The sequence below is a fragment of the Sycon ciliatum genome, chromosome 6 (assembly GCF_964019385.1).
Source record: "Sycon ciliatum chromosome 6, ocSycCili1.1, whole genome shotgun sequence".
NCBI lineage: Eukaryota > Metazoa > Porifera > Calcarea > Leucosolenida > Sycettidae > Sycon > Sycon ciliatum.
Window position 1 is genome coordinate 4470463 of NC_088648.1, and position 20176 is coordinate 4490638.

At 50.1% G+C, this 20176-nt stretch overlaps 2 protein-coding genes across 2 annotated transcripts; both read right to left on the reverse strand.

Annotated features, from left to right (window-relative positions):
- Positions 1–316: 316 nt before the first annotated feature.
- LOC135819205 (dual specificity mitogen-activated protein kinase kinase 1-like) lies at positions 317–11310 on the reverse strand. The gene is made up of 10 exons (XM_065332369.1): positions 11035–11310; positions 10745–10943; positions 10221–10367; positions 8440–8517; positions 7747–7798; positions 7057–7181; positions 6187–6420; positions 5055–5116; positions 4317–4362; positions 317–1939 (listed from the first exon to the last, which is right to left on the reverse strand). Exons 1-10 carry the CDS (start codon positions 11103–11105, stop codon positions 1856–1858), a joined length of 1098 nt encoding a protein of 365 aa, XP_065188441.1. The 5' UTR covers positions 11106–11310; the 3' UTR covers positions 317–1855.
- A 2195-nt stretch (positions 11311–13505) lies between these two features.
- On the reverse strand, positions 13506–19335 carry LOC135819203 (uncharacterized). The gene is made up of 2 exons (XM_065332367.1): positions 17407–19335; positions 13506–14988 (listed from the first exon to the last, which is right to left on the reverse strand). The coding sequence occupies exons 1-2, from the start codon at positions 18745–18747 to the stop codon at positions 14047–14049; spliced, it is 2283 nt and encodes a 760-aa protein (XP_065188439.1). The 5' UTR covers positions 18748–19335; the 3' UTR covers positions 13506–14046.
- Between the last annotated feature and the right edge of the window lie 841 nt (positions 19336–20176).

Here is a 20176-nt window from a genome sequence, read left to right on the forward strand (position 1 = left end):
CATAGGGTAGACTCGAGCCGACGGAGAACACACACGACACAAACTTGACTATCCTCTCTCTCTCTCTCTCTCTCTCTCTCTCTCTCTCTCTCTCTCTCTCTCTCTCTCTCTCTCTCTCTCTCTCTCTCTCTCGCGCGCGCACACCACCACAAGGGAGCCATACAAACGCCCATGTGTTGGGCTCCTCTCTACACACCACAACTTGCACACCACTGCACTCTCAAACCCGCGCGCCAGCTCCGCAGCCGAACGCGGACACAAGTGGAGCCACGGCTAGCGGACCGCGACACCAACGCAGCAGAAACAAGACGACACCTCAAAGGCAGTAACTTAGTTGAGAAGACGAAAGCAACTCCCAGTAGCTAATGTTCAATGCAAGAAAGATACATACTAGACAGCATAAAGAGCTACGCGTGGTCATGTAGATTGACAAAAGCACTCCGGACGTGACACAACTACTAAGTAAGACATAATAGTGGTACAAGCCATGTGACAGCGCGTATTGTAAAAAAAGAAGAAAAGAAGAAGAGAGAAATCATCGAAATCAATTCGTAACACCAACGACTAACTGTATACAGGAAAAGGTAAACACACACACTAACACATGATAGAGGCTAGCTGGTCGCATGTGCAGACTAGCCGCACCAATCAAGACGAGGAGCGCTCGGGGCGCCCTGTGCACACCGCGGGGCTCACACGAGAAGTGAAACTATGACTATAGACGAGAGAGAGAGAGAGAGAGAGAGAGAGAGAGAGAGAGAGAGAGAGAGAGAGAGAGAGAATGAGAGAGAGAGAGAGAACCGAAAACAAAAACAGGAACGGGGAATATCATATCCAGCTCTCAAGACATGCATAACTATATTCACTGAGCAAGGCAGAAAGAAACTTACAGGACACCTGTCCAGCTGAATAATGTACAATAACCTCAGCGGTAGAACACCATAAGAAACAGTCGCCAGGAAACTCTAAAGAGGACACAGTTAAAGTCTGGGGCCGTTCAGTAATAAGACACAGAAACCATCTGGAGCAAAAAGCATGACCCAGATGGATTCGAGCACGAAAAAAACAAAAAAAAACAAAATGACAAGCAGACATGAACAGCCAATGATGATACTCTATCTGTGAATATAGCTAATTTAATAGGACCTGAAAGGGGAAAAGAGAAACTAAAAAAAAACTAATTGCGTCGTGCAAATAGTGCTGGGGAAAATTAGCCGGAGAATGGGAAACGGTGGCGATTCCTCAACGAGACGGGACCCAGGAAGGCTAAGCGTGGCACTATGAAAGCCGTGCTTTCCGGTGGCGCATTGACGGCAACAACGACGGCGGCGGCGGCGCAATGCAATGGGGCAAGCAGTGACGTAGTGCATGGCAACAGGTCAACGGTGACCGTCGCGGCACGCCCACTCACCGGATTGGCAGAGGGCGCACGCACAAAGCCGCCTATGTGCCCGCATAGGATAAAAAACAGCAAAACAGCAACAACAGCAGCATAGGGTACGGGACGAGTGCACGGGATAGGTGCGAACTGCTTGATGAGGTAAAATCGAGCAGAAGAAAAGGAGTCCGACACTAACAAGAGGAGCGTGCAAACGTAAAGACCTGGTCTGTTGATGATGAGTACAATAAAAGAATATAAACATTTGCCGTTTGACAGCAGCAGCAGCAGTGATGGAGAATGGACACAACCGGCACAGCCGCTACCAACTAGCGCACGGCAACCTCAGTCGTCAAACAGCATTCATCGCCAAACGACGACGACGAGGAACGCACGCGAGCACACACGAGACGGCATCGTAACCAGCCACACGTGCACACACACGTGAGAGCTGGCATGTAACAAACCTGGCGGAGATCACATTGAGGATTCCATCGTAGCCAGGACCCACTTTGCCACATCAATACTCGCTGCCGACGAACGCTGGACAAAGTCATGTTGCTACACATAACCAAGAATGCAGGCACACACACACATGCACACACACACAGGCACACAAACACACACGTCCACAAGGTCAAACGTGAATAACTATCACGGCTCAGGTACTGCAAAAAGATACTAATACATGACCCTGCCTGCATCCGTTGAGATGCCGCCACTCCTCACAGTTGAAAGGTGCCAGCAGCAGCTCCTACTGTGAAATGAGCACACATATGTAAGTAAAACCTGTGCAGGCACCCAGCACCTGTCCCAGAAGACCACTACATTTAAGAGTAAGGAATGATACAGTAAAACCTGTCAAGGCGACCACCTGTCCACAAAGACCACTGCAACCAGCACCAAGGGATGCTATTTCCTGTCAAATGACCCTAGATAAGGAGACCACCTGGTAAGAGAGACCACAATATTATGAATGTCCCTTGAGCAGTCTTAGACGGGTTTCACTGTATTTTGCAGTCAAGTCACCCTGGATACAAAGACCATGGGGACAAGGGGATCACAATTATAAGATCCATCACGGCTGGTTTTTTTGTGCGATTTCCCGCCACTTAAAGGGGAAGTTAAGGCAAAAATTAAAATTTCACCAGTTGTAGTCTTCGGGGTGCTGAGTCGAATGGTCGTGGTCCGAGGAAGCTGAGACGCTCCCTTCCTACTTGAATCCCAATCGAACTCGCGCACTTCCACCAAAACTGGGTGACTGCGCCCTACTAGATGGGGATTTGTATGCAAAATGTCACTAAAAGCGCCATTTCGTTCTTATAAAAGCACGAATGACCGCGATTGGCCCATATGTTGTAGTCTTTTGGACGCTGAGTCGACTGGTTTTGGTCCGAAAAGGCTGCGATGCAGCGTTCCTCCTTTATTCCCAATCGAACATGGTTGAACAAGCGGTCACGTGCTAATGCGTACACCAGTCAGCTGGTCACCGTGCCTGCAGGGTACAACTTACTAGCCTGTTTGACCTTTTTTGGGTGCAGTCCTGTCACTCGAGTTGAAACTTGGTGTGAAAGTTGTCGCCTGCTGGCGTGGTGACCAGGCGATTTGGGCATCCAGGAGCACGTGACCGCTTGTTCAACCATGTTCGATTGGGAATAAAGGAGGAACGCTGCATCGCAGCCTTTTCGGACCAAAACCAGTCGACTCAGCGTCCAAAAGACTACACCATATGGGCCAATCGCGGTCATTCGTGCTTTTATAAGAACGAAATGGCGCTTTTAGTGACATTTTGCATACAAATCCCCATCTAGTAGGGCGCAGTCACCCAGTTTCGGTGGAAGTGCGCGAGTTCGATTGGGATTCAAGTAGGAAGGGAGCGTCCCAGCTTTCTCGGACCAAGACCATTCGACTCAGCACCCCGAAGACTACAACTGGTGAAATTTTAATTTTTGCCTTAACTTCCCCTTTAACAATATGGCCGCCGAAAGTCTCGATTGGGCTTCAATGGCAAGAAAATTTGAATTTTCAAATCGTCAGAACACAAGTAGGCCATGGTTTCCACTGGATTTTGGAGACTAGTCAGTCCGGACAGCCCGGGGAACACGCTGATCATCTGCGTCTTGTTTCAAGCTTTCCGCTCGTACCTCACATGACTGCCTTTCCTTCAAGAAACATTTGTTCTGTGTCGTGCGACTTTGGCTTCGTTCTGGAATACTCCTTGTGTCGTCGCTGACAAACTCGGCTCCGAGAAGCCCTTCCCGATTTTTTCCCAGGTAGAGGACTATCCTCTGGTTGTCTTCCCCAAGTGTCATTAGAATACGCGCGTGAACTTCTAAATACGCGCGACGAGTCAGGAGCCTGTTTTCTCTTGATTTGGAAGACAAAATGGTGTGGCCCTTTAGTTGCTGTTGAGTGTAGAAGGCTGCTTCCTGCTGTAAATTGCTTAGTCGGCATGTGGGATATTGTAGAAGAAGACAGCAGCCGGCCAAGTGAGCTTGAAATTGTGATATCTACCCTATTGTGCGTTGAACGATTACGAAATGTCTAACTTGAATGTTGTACACGCGAGCACGCCAAGCAGAGGCTGACAATCACTGGCGAGATCAATCTCCAGACTGCCAGGAGTACTTCGAGCAAGTTTGAAGCGGAAAGACAGCTAACTGGGCAGGCCAGGACGCCTTTCCACCCTCTTTCTCTCTCAAATTGCCGAAAAGTCGAGTATCTCGCTCGAGCGCTTTCAAAACTTTTCTCTTGGTTTCGCGTCCCAAATCGTGGAACCACCCGAGGATCGACATGAGTTTCTTGCAAAAACGCAAACTCATCGCGTATTTGTACTATTCGCACAATATTACATAAATCGCACCGAACGACGCCATATTGATAAGTGCCTGCACGTGAACAGCCGTGCCATACACACAAACAAACGCCATATGCTTACTTTTAGAATTTGAAGACTCGGTCGATCTTTTGGCTCCTTCATAAGGCTGCAGAAAATATAGACACAAACACCCAATCACCATTGAGGTAAGCAAATACAGAGAGAGAGAGAGAGAGAGAGAGAGAGAGAGAGAGAGAGAGAGAGAGAGAGAGAGAGAGAGAGAGAGAGAGAGACACACACACACAGAGATAGAGAGCTTAGCCCCACTACAGCAAGCGGGACTGTTCCACCGGAATAGACCGTCGGGTTGCGTTTGTTTGGCACAATCCGAGACAGGTTCACTAGAACAGGTGTGTACGACTACTGTGATCTTATTCCGGAATGAGTACAAGAGTACATTACCCCCCAGAGTATGCAACGCCGATCCAGCTCTGCATAGGGTCTTGGTCGAGCGGAATCGGATCTTCTGATGTCATGCGTACACTCCACACCAGCACAAGGCCGGTCTCGAGGCAGGGCACCATTGTTTTTGATCCAAGAGTACCCGCGACTCCCCGGGTTCTCCTCAGATGTGTACGGTATTATGACGCAAAGATCCGATTCCGCTCGACCAAGACCCTATGCAGAGCTGGATCAGGCGTTGCACACTCTGGGGGGTTATGTACTCTTGATATTAAACTAAGAGTGTGCAACTTGACGATCCCCTAACCCACGGCGGATTTTTTGACATCAGTCTTGGCGGCTGTTCGGTTCACTGATGCCATCATGCGTAGCCAGAGCCAGAAATGTGTAACTCACCAGGAATTGACAAGATCAATGATGTCGGGTGAGAAGTACGCGCTAGGAAGAGTCGGAGGTTTCTGCAGTAGCCGCACAACAACAGCAATAACAACACCAAACGCTGTAGCGATCACCAGCAACAAAACACACCAGACAGAGATAGGCATTGTCCTATCTACAGTCACAGGATATGGGACGAATATACAAGTAGGTACTTTCACTACGGTTTCAGTTGCAGAAGTAAGAGTGCGGGGTAGGGGGTGGGGTAGGGGACACAAGGATACGCCAATGCACCAGGCTATGCTGGGTCACTGCTATGGACAGTAACATTAACCCTTTATTGGCTGGCCTATACATTGATCGAACACCGATGTTCAATGGGGTAGGCATTTTGAAATTATCGCAACTTGGTCAAATCTCGGTCTTTCGGAGAGATCGAAATATGTAGGTCGAAGAGAAAACTATCAGCTGTCGCCTCGAACAATTTCAAAGCGATACAAAGAGCGGTTCTTGAGTTATAGCACTCGTAATGTTGGTCCCGGGAATTTGCACTCAGAGCGCGATGCGTGGGTCAACGGCCGGGATTTTCCCTGCTTACGTCACCTGTTGACAAGATTACACAGATTCAACTTCAAAAGCAGGTTCCCGGGAGTTTCTACGAAAAAATTTGAGTTTGATACGAGCAACAGGAGTGAAATGGTGGATAGAGATAGATCTCAAGCGTGGGCCCAGCGCTGGTGGGCCTTCCCTGGCTTGCAGCGCTGGGCCAGTGCATCCCGTGGAGTCGAGTGTACGCTCATTGCGCTCCTCTCGCCAAGGCCTTTCCAGGATGCCCAAGATAGTGGAAAAATGTGTCCAATGCAAACTAAAGTTACGTCCAATTTAGGTACAGGTTTGGCGATTGCATGGGCTTGTTGGTATTTTAATTGGCCAATAAAGGGTTAACATACTGGTACATGTACAGCACTTACACTCCAGGCAATCGGAGTACTAACGAACACAACAAACTGCTGGTATGAGGGAGGCTGAAACCCATACATGTATACCCACCTCAGTAGTGCTTCTCCATCACATGCAAAAGTACTCAAGTAAATGTGGCTGGGGAAAGTGGGAACTGGGAAGTGTGCCTAGTAGTGCTTGCCGCACTTACAGCATTGACAATATACTCGAGCAGCTCAAATATTGCCATGGCTGGCTCGGTGTCGTTGGACGCTAGGCCGACAGCGCCCTCACTGCCTGCAGCAGGTGAGCTGAGCGCTTGCTTTATCCGTTCTGCTGGCGGGGGCGGAATGGGGAACACGCCCAGCGCCATCTCCACCAGAGACACGCCCAGGGACCAGATGTCGCTCTGCACCGAGTACGCCACGCCCTTCAGTCGCTCGGGCTGCACAGCGAGGCACGTGGACACACACACACACACACACACACACGTGCACACAGACGTACACAAACAAAAACACACGTACACACAGACGTACACAAACAAAACACGCGTACACAGACAAACAAACCAACACACACACACACACAAAGAGTGTAAGACCCAATGCACTAATGGTCGCTGTGGGGAAGAAAGACTGAGCTGGCAAAGAGAAAAATGACTACAGTAAAACCTGTTACTGTAATTACCGGACACACTTGGAGCAGCGGAAACTTTCCCGACATGACAGAATTCCTATCAATACCGGGAGCACCGTTCAACCGACAACACGCACATCAAAATGACCAGTATGACATCGTCATCAACGTACGCGCAAGAAGAAAACAAGCATATTCGCTACGCGGGGAATACCGACTGTTTTCGGCTGCTTCCTCACATTGATGTGGATGATCATTTTCACGAGCCTGTGCTCTTCGAGCTCAGTGGAGCTCAGTGGAGCCATAATCAAAAGCAGAAATACCTCTATCAACAGCAGCAGGAAACGAAGAACAGCAACGAAACCACCACCATTCATCCAAAAACATAATTACGATGACCACCGCCGAGCACATTCAGCCACATAGCCTGTCAAGGACTTACCGCCATGTACGATCTCGTGCCAACAAATGTAATGGCCACAGAGTCGACGAGTTGGCCGCTCACACCGAAGTCACACAGTTTGATTTCGCCCTTGCTGTTCACCAGGATGTTGGAGGGTTTGATATCTGCGCAGGAATCATCAACACACATGTGACACAGGTAACTGATGAGCGCGGGGGTCTGTGTGGTTGCGTATGTGTCTGTGTGAGAGAGAGGGAGAGAGAGAGAGAGTGTGTGTGTGTGTGTGTGTGACCTAGGAGAATGAGAAAGAGAAGGAAGACGTGTGCGACCATAATCGTCAAGAATTGGCCAGAAAAAACCACTTCAATCAGCTGTGTGGTGGATACCAGGCTAAAATTTGTGGCAGTCAATTCATCAGCCCTGCAACCTGTTGAACGGTGTAATCCCAGCACAAGTTTCTATGTCTAACATAGCTGTTCGCTATGGCATGTCTGAGTGTGTGTGTGTGTGTGTGTGTGTGTGTGAGAGAGAGAGAGATAGAGAGAGAGAGAGAGGAAGAGCGGGAGAGAGGGAGAGAGAGAGAGAGAGGGAGAGAGAGAGGGAGTGAGAGAGAAAGAGAGAGAGAATGCAAAGTCAATTGCCGAAACACCGCAAGACCAGTACGGCAGGCAGTACGGTTGCGGTAATGGCACAAGAGAGGCAAGGACGCACTGGCACGTTGACCCCTACCTCTATGCATGATCTTGTGCGTCTCACGAAGGTACAGCAATCCATCTAGAACCTGTACACACAACACCACACACAACACACGCCCACATCACGTTCACACACAAACACACCCACACCACGTTAACAGACACATGCACGCAGAGGAACAGCAACAGTTCTATAGTGGAAAGCCAAGAAATAAATGCCTGATATCATGGCTAGATGATATGCAGCAAGAAAAAAGACAAAGGAAAGGCTGCATGATGCACACTGCCGATACAGCTGATTGGTTTGCTCACTGCTGCACTGACAGTAACATTTCATACAGATGGTCAGCGTAGGCGCCATATTCCACACAAACAAGATACGTACAAGTCCATATGCACCATAGTGCACGAATTTCCTGACTACCGTCAACCGTACCCGAAATTGGGGGGGGGGGGGGGCGGGCGGGCATATCCTGAGCTCTGACCCGGAAATAAGTACAGCGTAAACCCTATGGCTAAGATTCTAAAACCCTACGGCTGGTATCTACCGATGTCAGATGATTCAGAGGTGTGTGTGTGTGAGAGAGGGGGGGGGGGGGGGGCAAACCAGACAGCAATCACACAACATACTGAGCAAGACCGCGCAGAGCGCAGGATAAAACAAGGCTTAGGCTGACACCAAACACACACACTACACACAAACACACGCGCGCGTATGTGTACGTACATTGCACGTAATCTTGCCGAGGATATCCTCTGGTATGCGACCTGCACGCTTCATGATCAGATCCAATGAACCACCATCCTGGCGCACAACACACACATAATACATAAAGCAATTATTATACACAATTACATGACACATCCACAGGGTAGTCACATGTTCCCATTTTTCGGAAACAGATCATTACAGATCATTCCGACAGGCCGGCCAAAAATCACCTTCGCTAGATTACTCGGATTGTTCACGGAAGTGTCCTAATTTGATACTTCAGACATTTGAAATCCTAAAAATTGCGTTGGCTTCTATATGGAACACTGTCTCCTTTTATACTGCCCCCTCCCCCCCCCCCCCTCCCCTCCCCCACCCGGGTTGGCCGGTCAGCTTTCTACTCACAGAAAAGTGCCAGCCCTACATCCAGACTGTACGTGCATAACATTTCGTAAATACTAATTGGGACTACCGCTGAAATTAGAATGTGGGTGAAATAAGCGCGAGCCCCATATACTGGTGGGACTCGTGCTTTCTGCACAAATACGTCGTCCACAATAGCTCTGGAAACGGAAAGTACAACATCTTCCTCGTTCGAATATTTCTGGATTTGCAGTAGTATGTAAGGAATCCAAGCAAAATAACGTTCTCATCCTGAGACATAAACTTAATGGTTGAAAAACCTGCCCTTGCCAGCAGGCCTTCACGCATTCCCAAGTATGTACTAGAAGTTGTAAGCAGCAGCTGATGAAGGAACTGAACCTGTCATCATCTTGATTTTCATCACATCCGATCTCAAGCGCAATACGAATGTTCGTCGATTTCGGACACTCCGGCAGGCCTGGTTAACGCACGCCCACCGCTCCAGGAGCGTCAACTATGCCTAGGTTCTCGAGAGTGGTAGCGTTCCCATGCATGCGGATACGTAAGTCTGGCTGGCTCCCGTGTGTGTGTGCCGTGAAATACTTGCCCTGATATAAATGTTTAATGGGAGAAGCCTTGCTCCCATCCAAGGGAGTATTTTTGTCGCACCTGTCCTATATCGTGCCTAAAAAAATTCATGGCCGGTGTCAGAGTGAGCCAGCAGACTAACCTTTCTGCAACCCCACGTAAACCGTGGGCCAAGACACCACCACAAGATACAGGCCCATGCTTTCAAGCAATACGAACATGCATAGCCACACAGTAGCCGCAGTTGGCAAAGAAATCAGAGCTCTCCGCTATAATGCCAAGACACCATCGGTGCACGTGCACACACACACACACATGTACTCTGAAAAACCGTCGGTGCACGTGCACACACACTTGTACTCTGAAATACCGTCGGTGCACGTGCACACACACATGTACTCTGAAATACCGTCGGTGCACGTGCACACACATACACATGTACTCTGAAATACCGTCGGTGCACGTGCACACACACATGTACTCTGAAATACCGTCGGTGCACGTGCACACACATGTACTCTGAAATACCGCCGGTGCACGTGCACACACACATGTACTCTGAAATACCGTCAGTGCACGTGCACACACACATGTACTCTGAAATACTTTTCGTGGTACAGCACCACAGCAGCTCGTGCACGAAATGTGTATTGGCCGTGGTACGGCACCACAGCAGGTCGTGCACGAAATGTGTATTGGCCGTGGTACGGCACCACAGCAGCTTGCACGAAATGTGTACTTTTCTCCGTGGGCCGACAAGGCACCCCACGCACCGGAGCGGAAGGTCAGAATTCTTTGGCAAACAACGAATCAATAGTTCTGATTGATGCCAGAGGGACTCTTACCATATGTTCCATACAGATATTGATTTCTCCCTCTGCGTAGAAGGAACCGTAATAACCAACGATGTATGGAGAGTTGCACTTTGTGAGGACTTTCAGCTCGGACACGATCTGTTTTCGTATACTCGGCTTCACTTCCAAGTGAATAAGCTGCAAATGGAATCAATCACAACATTGCACAAAATCATAAATGACAACATTTGCTGCCACAATGATGAAAGGTGACACAACACCACCACACAGGGGCGCATGATCGTACATGCCAGGAACTGTTGGCTGACAAAAACACATCATCAAAGGCACAGCAGGAATCGCCGCCCACACAAAATAAAGTATAAACAACCGGTTCGCCAAATGCATCGCCAGACCTTTGTCAACCACACCAGATGCACCAAAACGAAATCAAATCAAACACCTCGCAATTTTATATGAAAATGCGTACCCAACAGGTACCTGCGCGGAACTGACATGCACTCCAGTGATAAATAAAGCGCGAGCTGAAACATTGTGGGCTACAGTGGACTTACCTTCCTTGCCATGATCATTCCCGTGGGCCGAAAGCGTACCTTGATCACCTCACCGCCATTACCTGCGCCAAGGTCACATATTCTCTCAAACTCCTCTGGACGCATATTCTCCTCAGTGAGAACACTGGGATCCTGATCGCCATCGGTCACAACAGGTGGCCTTGCAGCTCCGTCAACCGGTGTCACATCCGAATCAGTTCTACAAAAAGTCCAGGAGAAGATTGGCTTGCTCATGAAAAACCAATAAAAAACAAATCAAAAATCAAGACCACAACAATGAATCTACTCACGAACTGATATCCAATGTAATCGGTGTTGGCTTCTTCAAATTCCCAGGACGTTTTCCTCGTTTCCCGTCCATTACAAATAGATGGTTTATAACATTGGGTGACGACTCCAATGATCAGAAACAGCCAGATAGTCCCATAAAACAGCGACAAAAATGCTTCGTGAACTGAAGGAACTTCAAAAATGCTCACTCCATGAAGCTGCACCGAGCAAGCCTGAAAGAGGACTGCAAATGCGCCAGCGAGGATCAGTACAGTAGACTGTTGTTTGCCAAACTGGGGAAGGCCGACCTCTCGTTCAATGTTGTACACAATCATCACATGCACATGCCATGGTTCAAGCACGTTCAACGTTCACACACTGTATACCTTGGTATACATGTAATGGGCGGCGCGTGTACGCTGTACTTATGACGTAGCCACCATGTACCATGCATGCGCATAATGCATGTTCACGCAGTCTTTTTATAATAATATTTTTTGCCAAAACTGGAACACGTGAACTCGGCCACATGCACACAGCTACAGGGCCAGCTAGGGAGTCGTCAAATACCGGTATTTGACGACTCCCTGCGGCCACACAACTCTAAACTACTTGTGGCTGAGTTCACGTGTTCCAGCACAAGACTCAAGTCATGTCAAGATCAAAGAGTCAAGACCAAACCAGGGAGTCGTATTAATTTTTAGGACTCCCTGGTCAAGACTGACAAGAGTCGATCGAAGAGATCAGTACGACAGTAGATCTACGCCATACCCCATGTAATGTTTGGCATGTAGATCTCCCAGTACAGTGCACCGACCGTAGCTAGCCTGGTATGGCGGCTCCCCGCGGAGCACGAGCGGCAATAAGGGGGGGGGGGATCTGGGCGCACGCATCATCACGTACGTGTACATGTACGTGTGCATGATGACGTAACCATGGTAACTTACCACAGAAAGTACCAAATTCTGCCAGTTTCAACTGAGTCTGCCAGCATTATCCGCTGGCGCGTTCAGAGCGCGTCCAGACTACCGTAAATCCCATCAAACCGTGAATATTCGAATGGTGATTATTTAACCGTGAAGCTCGAAGGACATTCACACTACCGATAAACAAACGCAACCGTTATCATGGTTATGTAAGTTCTGCAGCTCTCACCGCGGCACTGAGATGGGATTTTCCCTTTTTCCCAGCCTGAACACTATTTTTACTGACGGAAAGGTTTTACGGCCGCAGCAGCCGCGGCAGTAAAACTTTTCTGCCGGTAACGTCACGTGATCAAATCACCTTGGAAACTTTCCCAATCGGTCACTTTTTATCGGTAGTCTGAACACACCCTAAGCCGGGTGTGCTTACAGCGATCTAGACAAGCAAGATTCAGAAAGGCCGCAGTTTTGAAAGCATGCTTTTCTGATTTGGGGCAGAATTAAAAACTTGGGTCGAAAAGAAGAAAAGAAAAGAATCCAACAGAGCTAAATTTCTGCAGGTGATTCAACAGACTATAATTATTATAGACCTGACTGCCAGTATGCCACTCATAAACTTTCCCGTGGAAAGTTCAAAGAGGATACCCACACATCAGAAAAATGACCCAGCTCTTTTGTCACGGTAGTGCCAGAAGGAATACAAAAATCGTACTGTGCGTGCGCGTACAGTCAAATCGCATTCTTGTCAGAATTCCGGCGGTTCCTGGGAATTTTCCAAACCATACCAAACATAACCATCGGATGTTATCAGCACAATTCTGTTCGCACACATGCACATGCACACACACACACACACACACACACACACACACACACACACTCGCACACACACACACACACACATGCGCGCACACACACACACCACACACACACACACAAACACACACACACACACACACATGCACAGGAAGTCGCTAAACTGAAAAACCGTTTATGGAGCATCACGGTTGCCACGGACTTTCCTGCATAGGCGGCTCAGTTGTACAGCGGCATAAATTGGTCAATATTGCCAGGGCAAAGAGTCGACGGTCACGTATTCAACTTCAAGTGTGCAGGTGGGAACTACGGGTTGGATAAATTAAGAGCGGAGGTTGGGGGCTCAGTCTCAAAGAAATTCAGCAACTTTAACAGTGTAAACATGGCCATGGCGCCGGGTGTGAAAGGTATGCACAATATGACCAACCGCAGCAAACTGAGACTGTTTGAAAGCGGTCCTAGTCCTAATCAACACTTTGAAATACGGATTAGTTAAAGTAGTGGAAACTCAGAATGTTTGAAAGCGGTCCGAAATCGAAAATTTGGAACACGGAATAGTTTAAAAAATGGATGAATCGTTCACAACATTGCTTGACAAGTTCACGAAACAGACTGAAACCTACAGGTCAACATTGCACACCTGCATCCGGGGATAAAGCTACGTGTACTTGTAATCGGCGATAATGCCACTTGCAGCCGGGGATTAAGTAAGCTAATAGCTAAACCAACACATCCACCTTGCTGCAGTCTGACCAATGCGGTGCCGTGAGTCTCGGTGTTTTCCCGGCGTCATTGGCCGATGGTAGGCCAGTGTTGTACAGGTCGGCACGGTACTGTGTGTCCACACAGTGCATGTCACAAAGCCAAGGCTTCCCTGATCGAGACTGCACGAGCAAGTAGTATACATGTGGCGATGCAAGGCACCGAGGCTGGAGTCCTTACGCATGCACCACATGCTGTGAGTACGATCTGCAACGCAGAGCATATCTTGGCGGCAGTTCTGGGGCGTTAATTGTACGCATTGCATGGTCCACGGGCATTCAGTGGAGTGTTCAACAGAGTCCAGCGATGACCGGTCGGTCCTGAACGGCTGGAGCATGTCCATGGTACACGCACGCGAACACGCACACACACACACACGCGCGCGCACGCACACACACACACACTCCGAGCTGGCATACGTCACAGGGAATATGATGACAGTATCGGAATCAAGCCGGAGAGCAAAGCGTACTTGGCATCTGGACAGCCGCCGAGTGGAGACTATTGATCACGCACGCACACAACATCTCGTTATACACAGCCCGTCGCCAGCAATAACATGCCCAACATGGTGAGAACAACGAATTCTGGAGGGGAGATGCGAGCCGACACTGAATTTTCCAGCGCGGGCACCGTTTTCAAAACATGACCTGCAGCTTCTTCATTCCGTCTCGTAGAGCGTTCCGTCGTGTAGGATGTCGGCGGTGGCGGTGTTTTACCGGGGTCTGGGCTGGTTGCCGGCGCAGTCGTGGCTGCTGCCGGTGGTGAAACGATGACGTTCTTGCACTTGTTCGGCGGAGCACCTCCCGTGGCGATCGCGGGCAGACACTCGGCGTCATGCGCTGCAAACTCGGCGCCGCAGGAGAACTGCCGTCGCACGTCTCTGGGCCGTGACGCACGCAGCGCAACGTCCCATCGGCATGCCGAGAGGTAGATGGACGGCCCGAGCTTCTGCAGTATGTTCATGCACTCGTGCTGCGCCTGCGTTGAAGCCGTCAAGTTGAGCTGCCGCTCGGCCTTGCTAAAGCTCTCACGCAGGCCACCGCCCTCGCCGTTGCTAGAGCACTTGCTGCCGGTCCACTCGTAGCGTGCCACCAGGCCGGCTCCTTTCGGCGCGCACCCCTGCCGACACAGCTGGAAGCCGTGGCGACGGAGAACGTCGCGCTGGTCCGTTGGCATGGCGATGCTCACCGTCAGGCTGTGGCTGAAAAGGCGCAGGACGATCACGGTGCATAACCACGGCAACGTGATCTCCACGGTGCGCAGGTGGTTCTCGCCGTCTGCCCAGATGCGCGCCACCCGTTGATCGTCATTTTCACCACCATCACCATCAGCCCTTCTTCCGTCCAGGCGCACTTCGCTGACGTGAGTCTCACCATCCGCTAGTACAAACAGAGGTACCAGGTACAGGCTGCTGGCCGAAGCCGTGTAGCGTACGGTGGTGTAGTCGTCCAGAGTCAGGGATATCTCCACCTGTGCACAGACAACAGCCATGGATGGATGGCAACAGCACGCCGTGAGACTGAGAAATACTAGTATATCTTGAAATTGTCGTCACACACCCACCTTTCATTTCTCTAGTACTGTAGGTCAACATGATATGCGGCGCATATTTATTTTCGGTTATTTTCGGCCTGGTCATGTTTGGCCGAAAATTTGTTGCCGCCGAAATTTAATTTTGCAAGGTTGAGTGTGACAGTGTTGTACAGGTCACAGTAGTACAGGCCGAACATTTGATGAGGCCGAAAAGGATTTTAGCCCTGGGAGGCCGAAATTCGAATGGGCCAAACATTTGTAGACTCTGGTAGATTACCGACAAACACACCAGCTTGCTGTGCTTGTTGGTGTGATTGCTGACCATCAACGTCATTATTAATATTATTATACGCACGTCCGCGTTTACGTCAACAGTAAGTCCACGTATTCACATGTGCCAGAAGACCGACAGAGCGGGCAGAGAAGAAAAGAAAAAAACGTAAGATAGCAGGCAATAGGCACATAACTCATGCCCAATGCACGGGATCAACGTCATGATTAAAAACATGTAATTTTAGCGCCGGTGATATTATAGCATTAATTTTCATGAATTTTCGGCGACAGCCATGTCAGTGGTACTTATTTTGTGGCAAACAGCACATTGCCAGTATTGGGTAAATTTGAGGTAGGTTGCCGTTAACTTCCTCCCCAGCAATGCCAGGTACGGTACCAGCCAGAGAATTCCAACCTCATGAATAAAATCATAGCACTGGGTGACACATGTACCGTAAAATCCCGCCAGAGCGCACCGTCTCTCCCATCTGCTCCTCCCTGACTTCTTGTCAGGGACGTGATTGATTGTATCCTCGTATGACTCTGTCACAGTCTATGATGCCGTACTGTACTGCAGACGCGTGCTCGACCCCATTGGAAATGTACGCAACAGTGCCCACCCTCTTGACCAGGGATCACCGTACACACACCCTGAGTTTTGACGGATCTGTACGACTCCTGGCTCTTGACCTTTGGTCCGTGTACAAGATGCACGAACATGAACAGTTTTCGTAAGGTGAGTACTTTTTCATGTACAGTACTGAATGCGGCAAGTAGGACTCGCCCATCCACCCCTCCCCACCCGAAGCGTCGAGGAGGTAGGGGCGCTCTGGCGGGATTTTACGGTACTCGCTAGGCCCAGACACATCGATATTTTGGCCGGAAAATGTTGCTGCGAAATCTTCGATATTTTGCCAAGCCTGGCACAAGAAACTCGATATTTTGTTCTGGAAAAACGTGTATTTTATCCACTTCCCGTATACAATCCCGTACAACATTTCATAAAAATCGCAGGGTCGGTTTCTCAACACGGGTTTCCACGCACGTATCGCTGAGTTCTTCTAAAATCATGTCGATCCACAGTGAATCCCAGTGACATTTCGGTGACATGATCTCGTCCTGGGCAGTGTGTCCTGCTGAACGGGTAAGAAACAAGGAAATCCAAGTATCAGGCATCGATTTTACCCAACATCTCGATATTTTGCTCCGATTTTGCTGGCAATTTCCGCTCTTTCAATTCTTCGATATTTTGCCGAAAGAATTGCCGGCAGGATCTGTCTGGGCCTAATGCTCGCGGCTGTTCTGCTGTGCGGACTGGCTGTATACGCTGCGTACATGTTGATCAGGTCCTTCAGCCCACTGAAGAACAGTTCCAGGCCCCGCTGACGTTCAGGCATCAGTACAAACGCGACGTACACTGAGGACGTATATATATATACGTCGTCAGTGGGGCAAGTGCACACGCCATGACGTATATATACGTCGACAGTGGTGAAAGAGTTAAACACGAGTAACTCACCAAAAAAATAGCCGGTTCGGCCGGGCTTATGCTATGATGATCAAATTAGCGGTGATAAATAAGGTAGATGTCTGTATTTCTTGACAAAAATCTTGGTGTGGCTTTTATTATTAGGCTGTGATTGTTTAGTCGGATCCAGATCCGGATCCGTCGGATCCACTGGATTTGCAGTGATCGTTTGGTCGAATCCGGACCCAGATCCTTCGTATTCGGATCCGAGTAACCCTGCCCTGGGAGCAGGGTTGACTGGATCCATCGGATCCAAATGTAAACTCTGTGGGTATTTGGCGGGTAAAAATCATTTTTGTACTCATTGTCGTACGACTAGTCGGCTCTCGTTGACTTTTCGTACGACGCGCGTGCGCGCGATCAGTAAGACTTTCGCCTTTTTGGGTGACCTGTCAGCGCCATCTTTTACTTCGTCAACATGGCAACAGCCAAGGTCTAAAAAAAGTGATCAGTTGATTCTGAAGGATCCGACGGATCTGAGATTAGGATCTGGATCCGGATCCGACCAAACGATCATAGCCTTATACTTCGGAAAGTAAATTACATGTACTTACCATCTGCAAGTTGCTGGTTTCGTTGATCATCGGGTACAGCTGGTTCAGACGCGGCTTGTCCAAATACGGCGTGTTAGCCGTGTACACGCCGACCCGGTCGAACTGCACCAGCGGCCATCGTCCCGGCAACAGGCACGTTTCCAGCACGCCGTCCGTGCGGATCAGGTGACGATCGCCGAACAGCTGGCACACGTGCAGGGCACGAGCGGCACACACGGCGGCCGGCAGCTGACGGCGTTTGTCCGCGGCGCCGCCGCCGCCCTGCCGCGTGCTCGGACACGTCTTGGACACGTTGCACGCGTCCTCGGCCGGCGGTATTGCACCGGCACACGTCGTGCGCAGCATGTCCAGTGCCCAGTTCTGCGCCAGCAGCATCTCGAAGTTCAGATCGCAGTTGCCATGCGCCGGGTCCACGTGCCCGGTGCGGCTCGCCGTGAAGTCCACCGTGCCCAGGCACTGTATGAGGCGGTACATGGCGTCGCAGCGCTCGCTCTGCTGCGCCGGGTCCAGCTGGTCCACGTCCAGGTAACTGTCCGCCTCGCGCAGGTACCGTCGGCACAGCCTCGAACAGTCCTGTTTCGACGCCGTCACCCCGTCGTTCTCCCCGTGCAAGGCGTGTCCACCACCGCCGAACAAGCCACCTGGCTGGCCCCTGCTACTGGGCAATGTCGACTGGAGAAGAACGACAAGGACGAGTAGGCCCAGTTTGTTCACTCCCTGCTGCTGCTGCAGGTGGGTATGAGCTCTATGGCTATGCCTGTGAGGCGATGAATGTGCAGATCTTGTCCGCTGTTTACTGGTGCCTTCATCGCCATTGTGTATGGCCTGTGGTGAGAACTTTAGTAGGCCAGGCACAGCTGTATTATGCCGAGCTTGCACATTCGACACATTGTTGTGGCCGCTACATGTCGACGAGCAGTTCGCAAGATTGGGCGGACCCTTGTCAACCGTCCTTGAAATTTTAGATCTACCCTCGCTCTGCTCATCGCCTTGAACTGCACGGTGCCACCCATCACTACTAGCGACGGGTCCACGTGCCAGCCGCTCGTCACATGCACAGCTAACAACACCGCGTTCACCTGACGACGACGTTCGCACGACGCTGGTGGCAACATTCCGCACTGCGAATGGTAAATCGCCAAACCTTGTCAACACTCGCTCAGCCTGGCTACACAGGGTCACCAGCGACGAACGCACCAACGAGGTCACAGCAGCAGCGCGTTGAAGGCCGGACGCGCATGCTAATGACGAGCGTCGTTCCAGCTCCGTGCCGCCTGTCACAGTCATGGCGTATCCGCTTGTCCGCGCCGCCACCGCCGTCGCCTCCATTGATAACGCCATGCAAGCTCGTACCCGTGCCGTAGGTCGTCTCCTTCTTTTCTCCGAACCGACCGGCACGTCTGGCGTTCGAATGACGCCAAACAAGGGCACTGATCCGAACGGCTATGAACGAAATTCCGTCCCGCATGTGCGCGCTCTCTAGAGCTGGCACTGCTTTCCCTGGGTGCACCGGTGGTTACTCCATAACAACAAAAATCAGCCACAACTGCCCGCACCCTGCATCTTGGCTTCGACCTCAAAGTCAAACATCGTTGGCAAACGCCGCACGAACCCACAGCCGATCTCAACACTGTGACTGGGTGGACATGCTAGCGTCAGTAGCGATAGAGCGACTCATTAATTTTCAGGAACGCAGCAGTGTCGAACCATGTGCGGAGCTATCTCCGGAACTTCGGCCGGACCTTCTAGATCTAGCATTCCGGTCCATCCACGTCGCAACATCATGCGCTCTGCATTGTATTGTTTCGTGTGCGGCTGGTACGTAGATCTACTGGTGGCTAGCGACAAGCACTGAAGTAGCGTCAGACAGACTCACCAGAAGGGCGAGTCCTTTGCCTTTGCACGTGCGTTCCCCGCTGCTTTCAAGGTGCAAACAGGTGGCAGCATCATAAATGACCTGAGAAGTGAGAGTGAGATATCTCGAGAGCTACAACAGTCAGCACAAGGACACAGCACTGTTCTATTGCGATGTTTTGCAACACTCCAACCGCCCTTTCAACCAACTACTTATTCGACGATCGATGAACATTGTGTATCTCGCCATGTAGATCTACTGTCCACCAGGGTGCAGTCCCGGTCCACACCTACCATGTATGGTCTACGTAGATCAACGTGTGAACAACGATAATTTATATATATATGTGCGTACAGACAACTTACTTTCGTCAAGTAACATTAGTTCAGAATAGCCGTGCTGCATGCTGTGCATGTGTATCGCCCGGGCCGGGACTTGTCCACTCTTCGGGAGTCTTGAAAGGTTTTGAAAAGCGGAGAGGATCTATCGCTATCGCAGTCGCTCAAGTGCTTCGCACTCTGCGTTAGCAAGTGGCTTGTTAGACCCTTGACGAGTGTACAATGGGTGGTGGTAGAGCGTCTAGAAGAGCGTGAACCACACCAAGTCAAACTACTGTACCTACATGACCGTAGTCCTACTACAACGCTATACCAATGAAGCTTGAAGCAATTACTACAACTTGTAGTGCGGTGTAGAAACGATCGATGGTTATCAATGCGTTCTGTTGTGCTGACACCTGCATGCATTTTGTCACCTACCGGTATTTTAAAGGGGAAGTTAAGGCAAAAATTAAAATTCCACCAGTTGTAGTCTTCGGGGTGCTGAGTCGAATGGTCGTGGTCCGAGGAAGCTGAGACGCTCCCTTCCTACTTGAATCCCAATCGAACTCGCGCACTTCCACCGAAACTGGGTGAC

Coding starts and splice junctions, on each gene's coding strand:
- LOC135819205 (XM_065332369.1), bottom strand. CDS start 11,105: ATGGACGGGAAACGAGGAAAACGTCCTGGGAATTTGAAGAAGCCAACA. Junction 8,518..10,220: donor ATATCTGTATGGAACATATG/GTAAGAGTCCCT, acceptor GTTGTGCGCCAG/GATGGTGGTTCATTGGATCT. Junction 1,940..4,316: donor CGAGTCTTCAAATTCTAAAA/GTAAGCATATGG, acceptor GGTTATGTGTAG/CAACATGACTTTGTCCAGCG.
- LOC135819203 (XM_065332367.1), bottom strand. CDS start 18,747: ATGGCGTTATCAATGGAGGCGACGGCGGTGGCGGCGCGGACAAGCGGA. Junction 14,989..17,406: donor AAACCAGCAACTTGCAGATG/GTAAGTACATGT, acceptor GTCTGTGCACAG/GTGGAGATATCCCTGACTCT.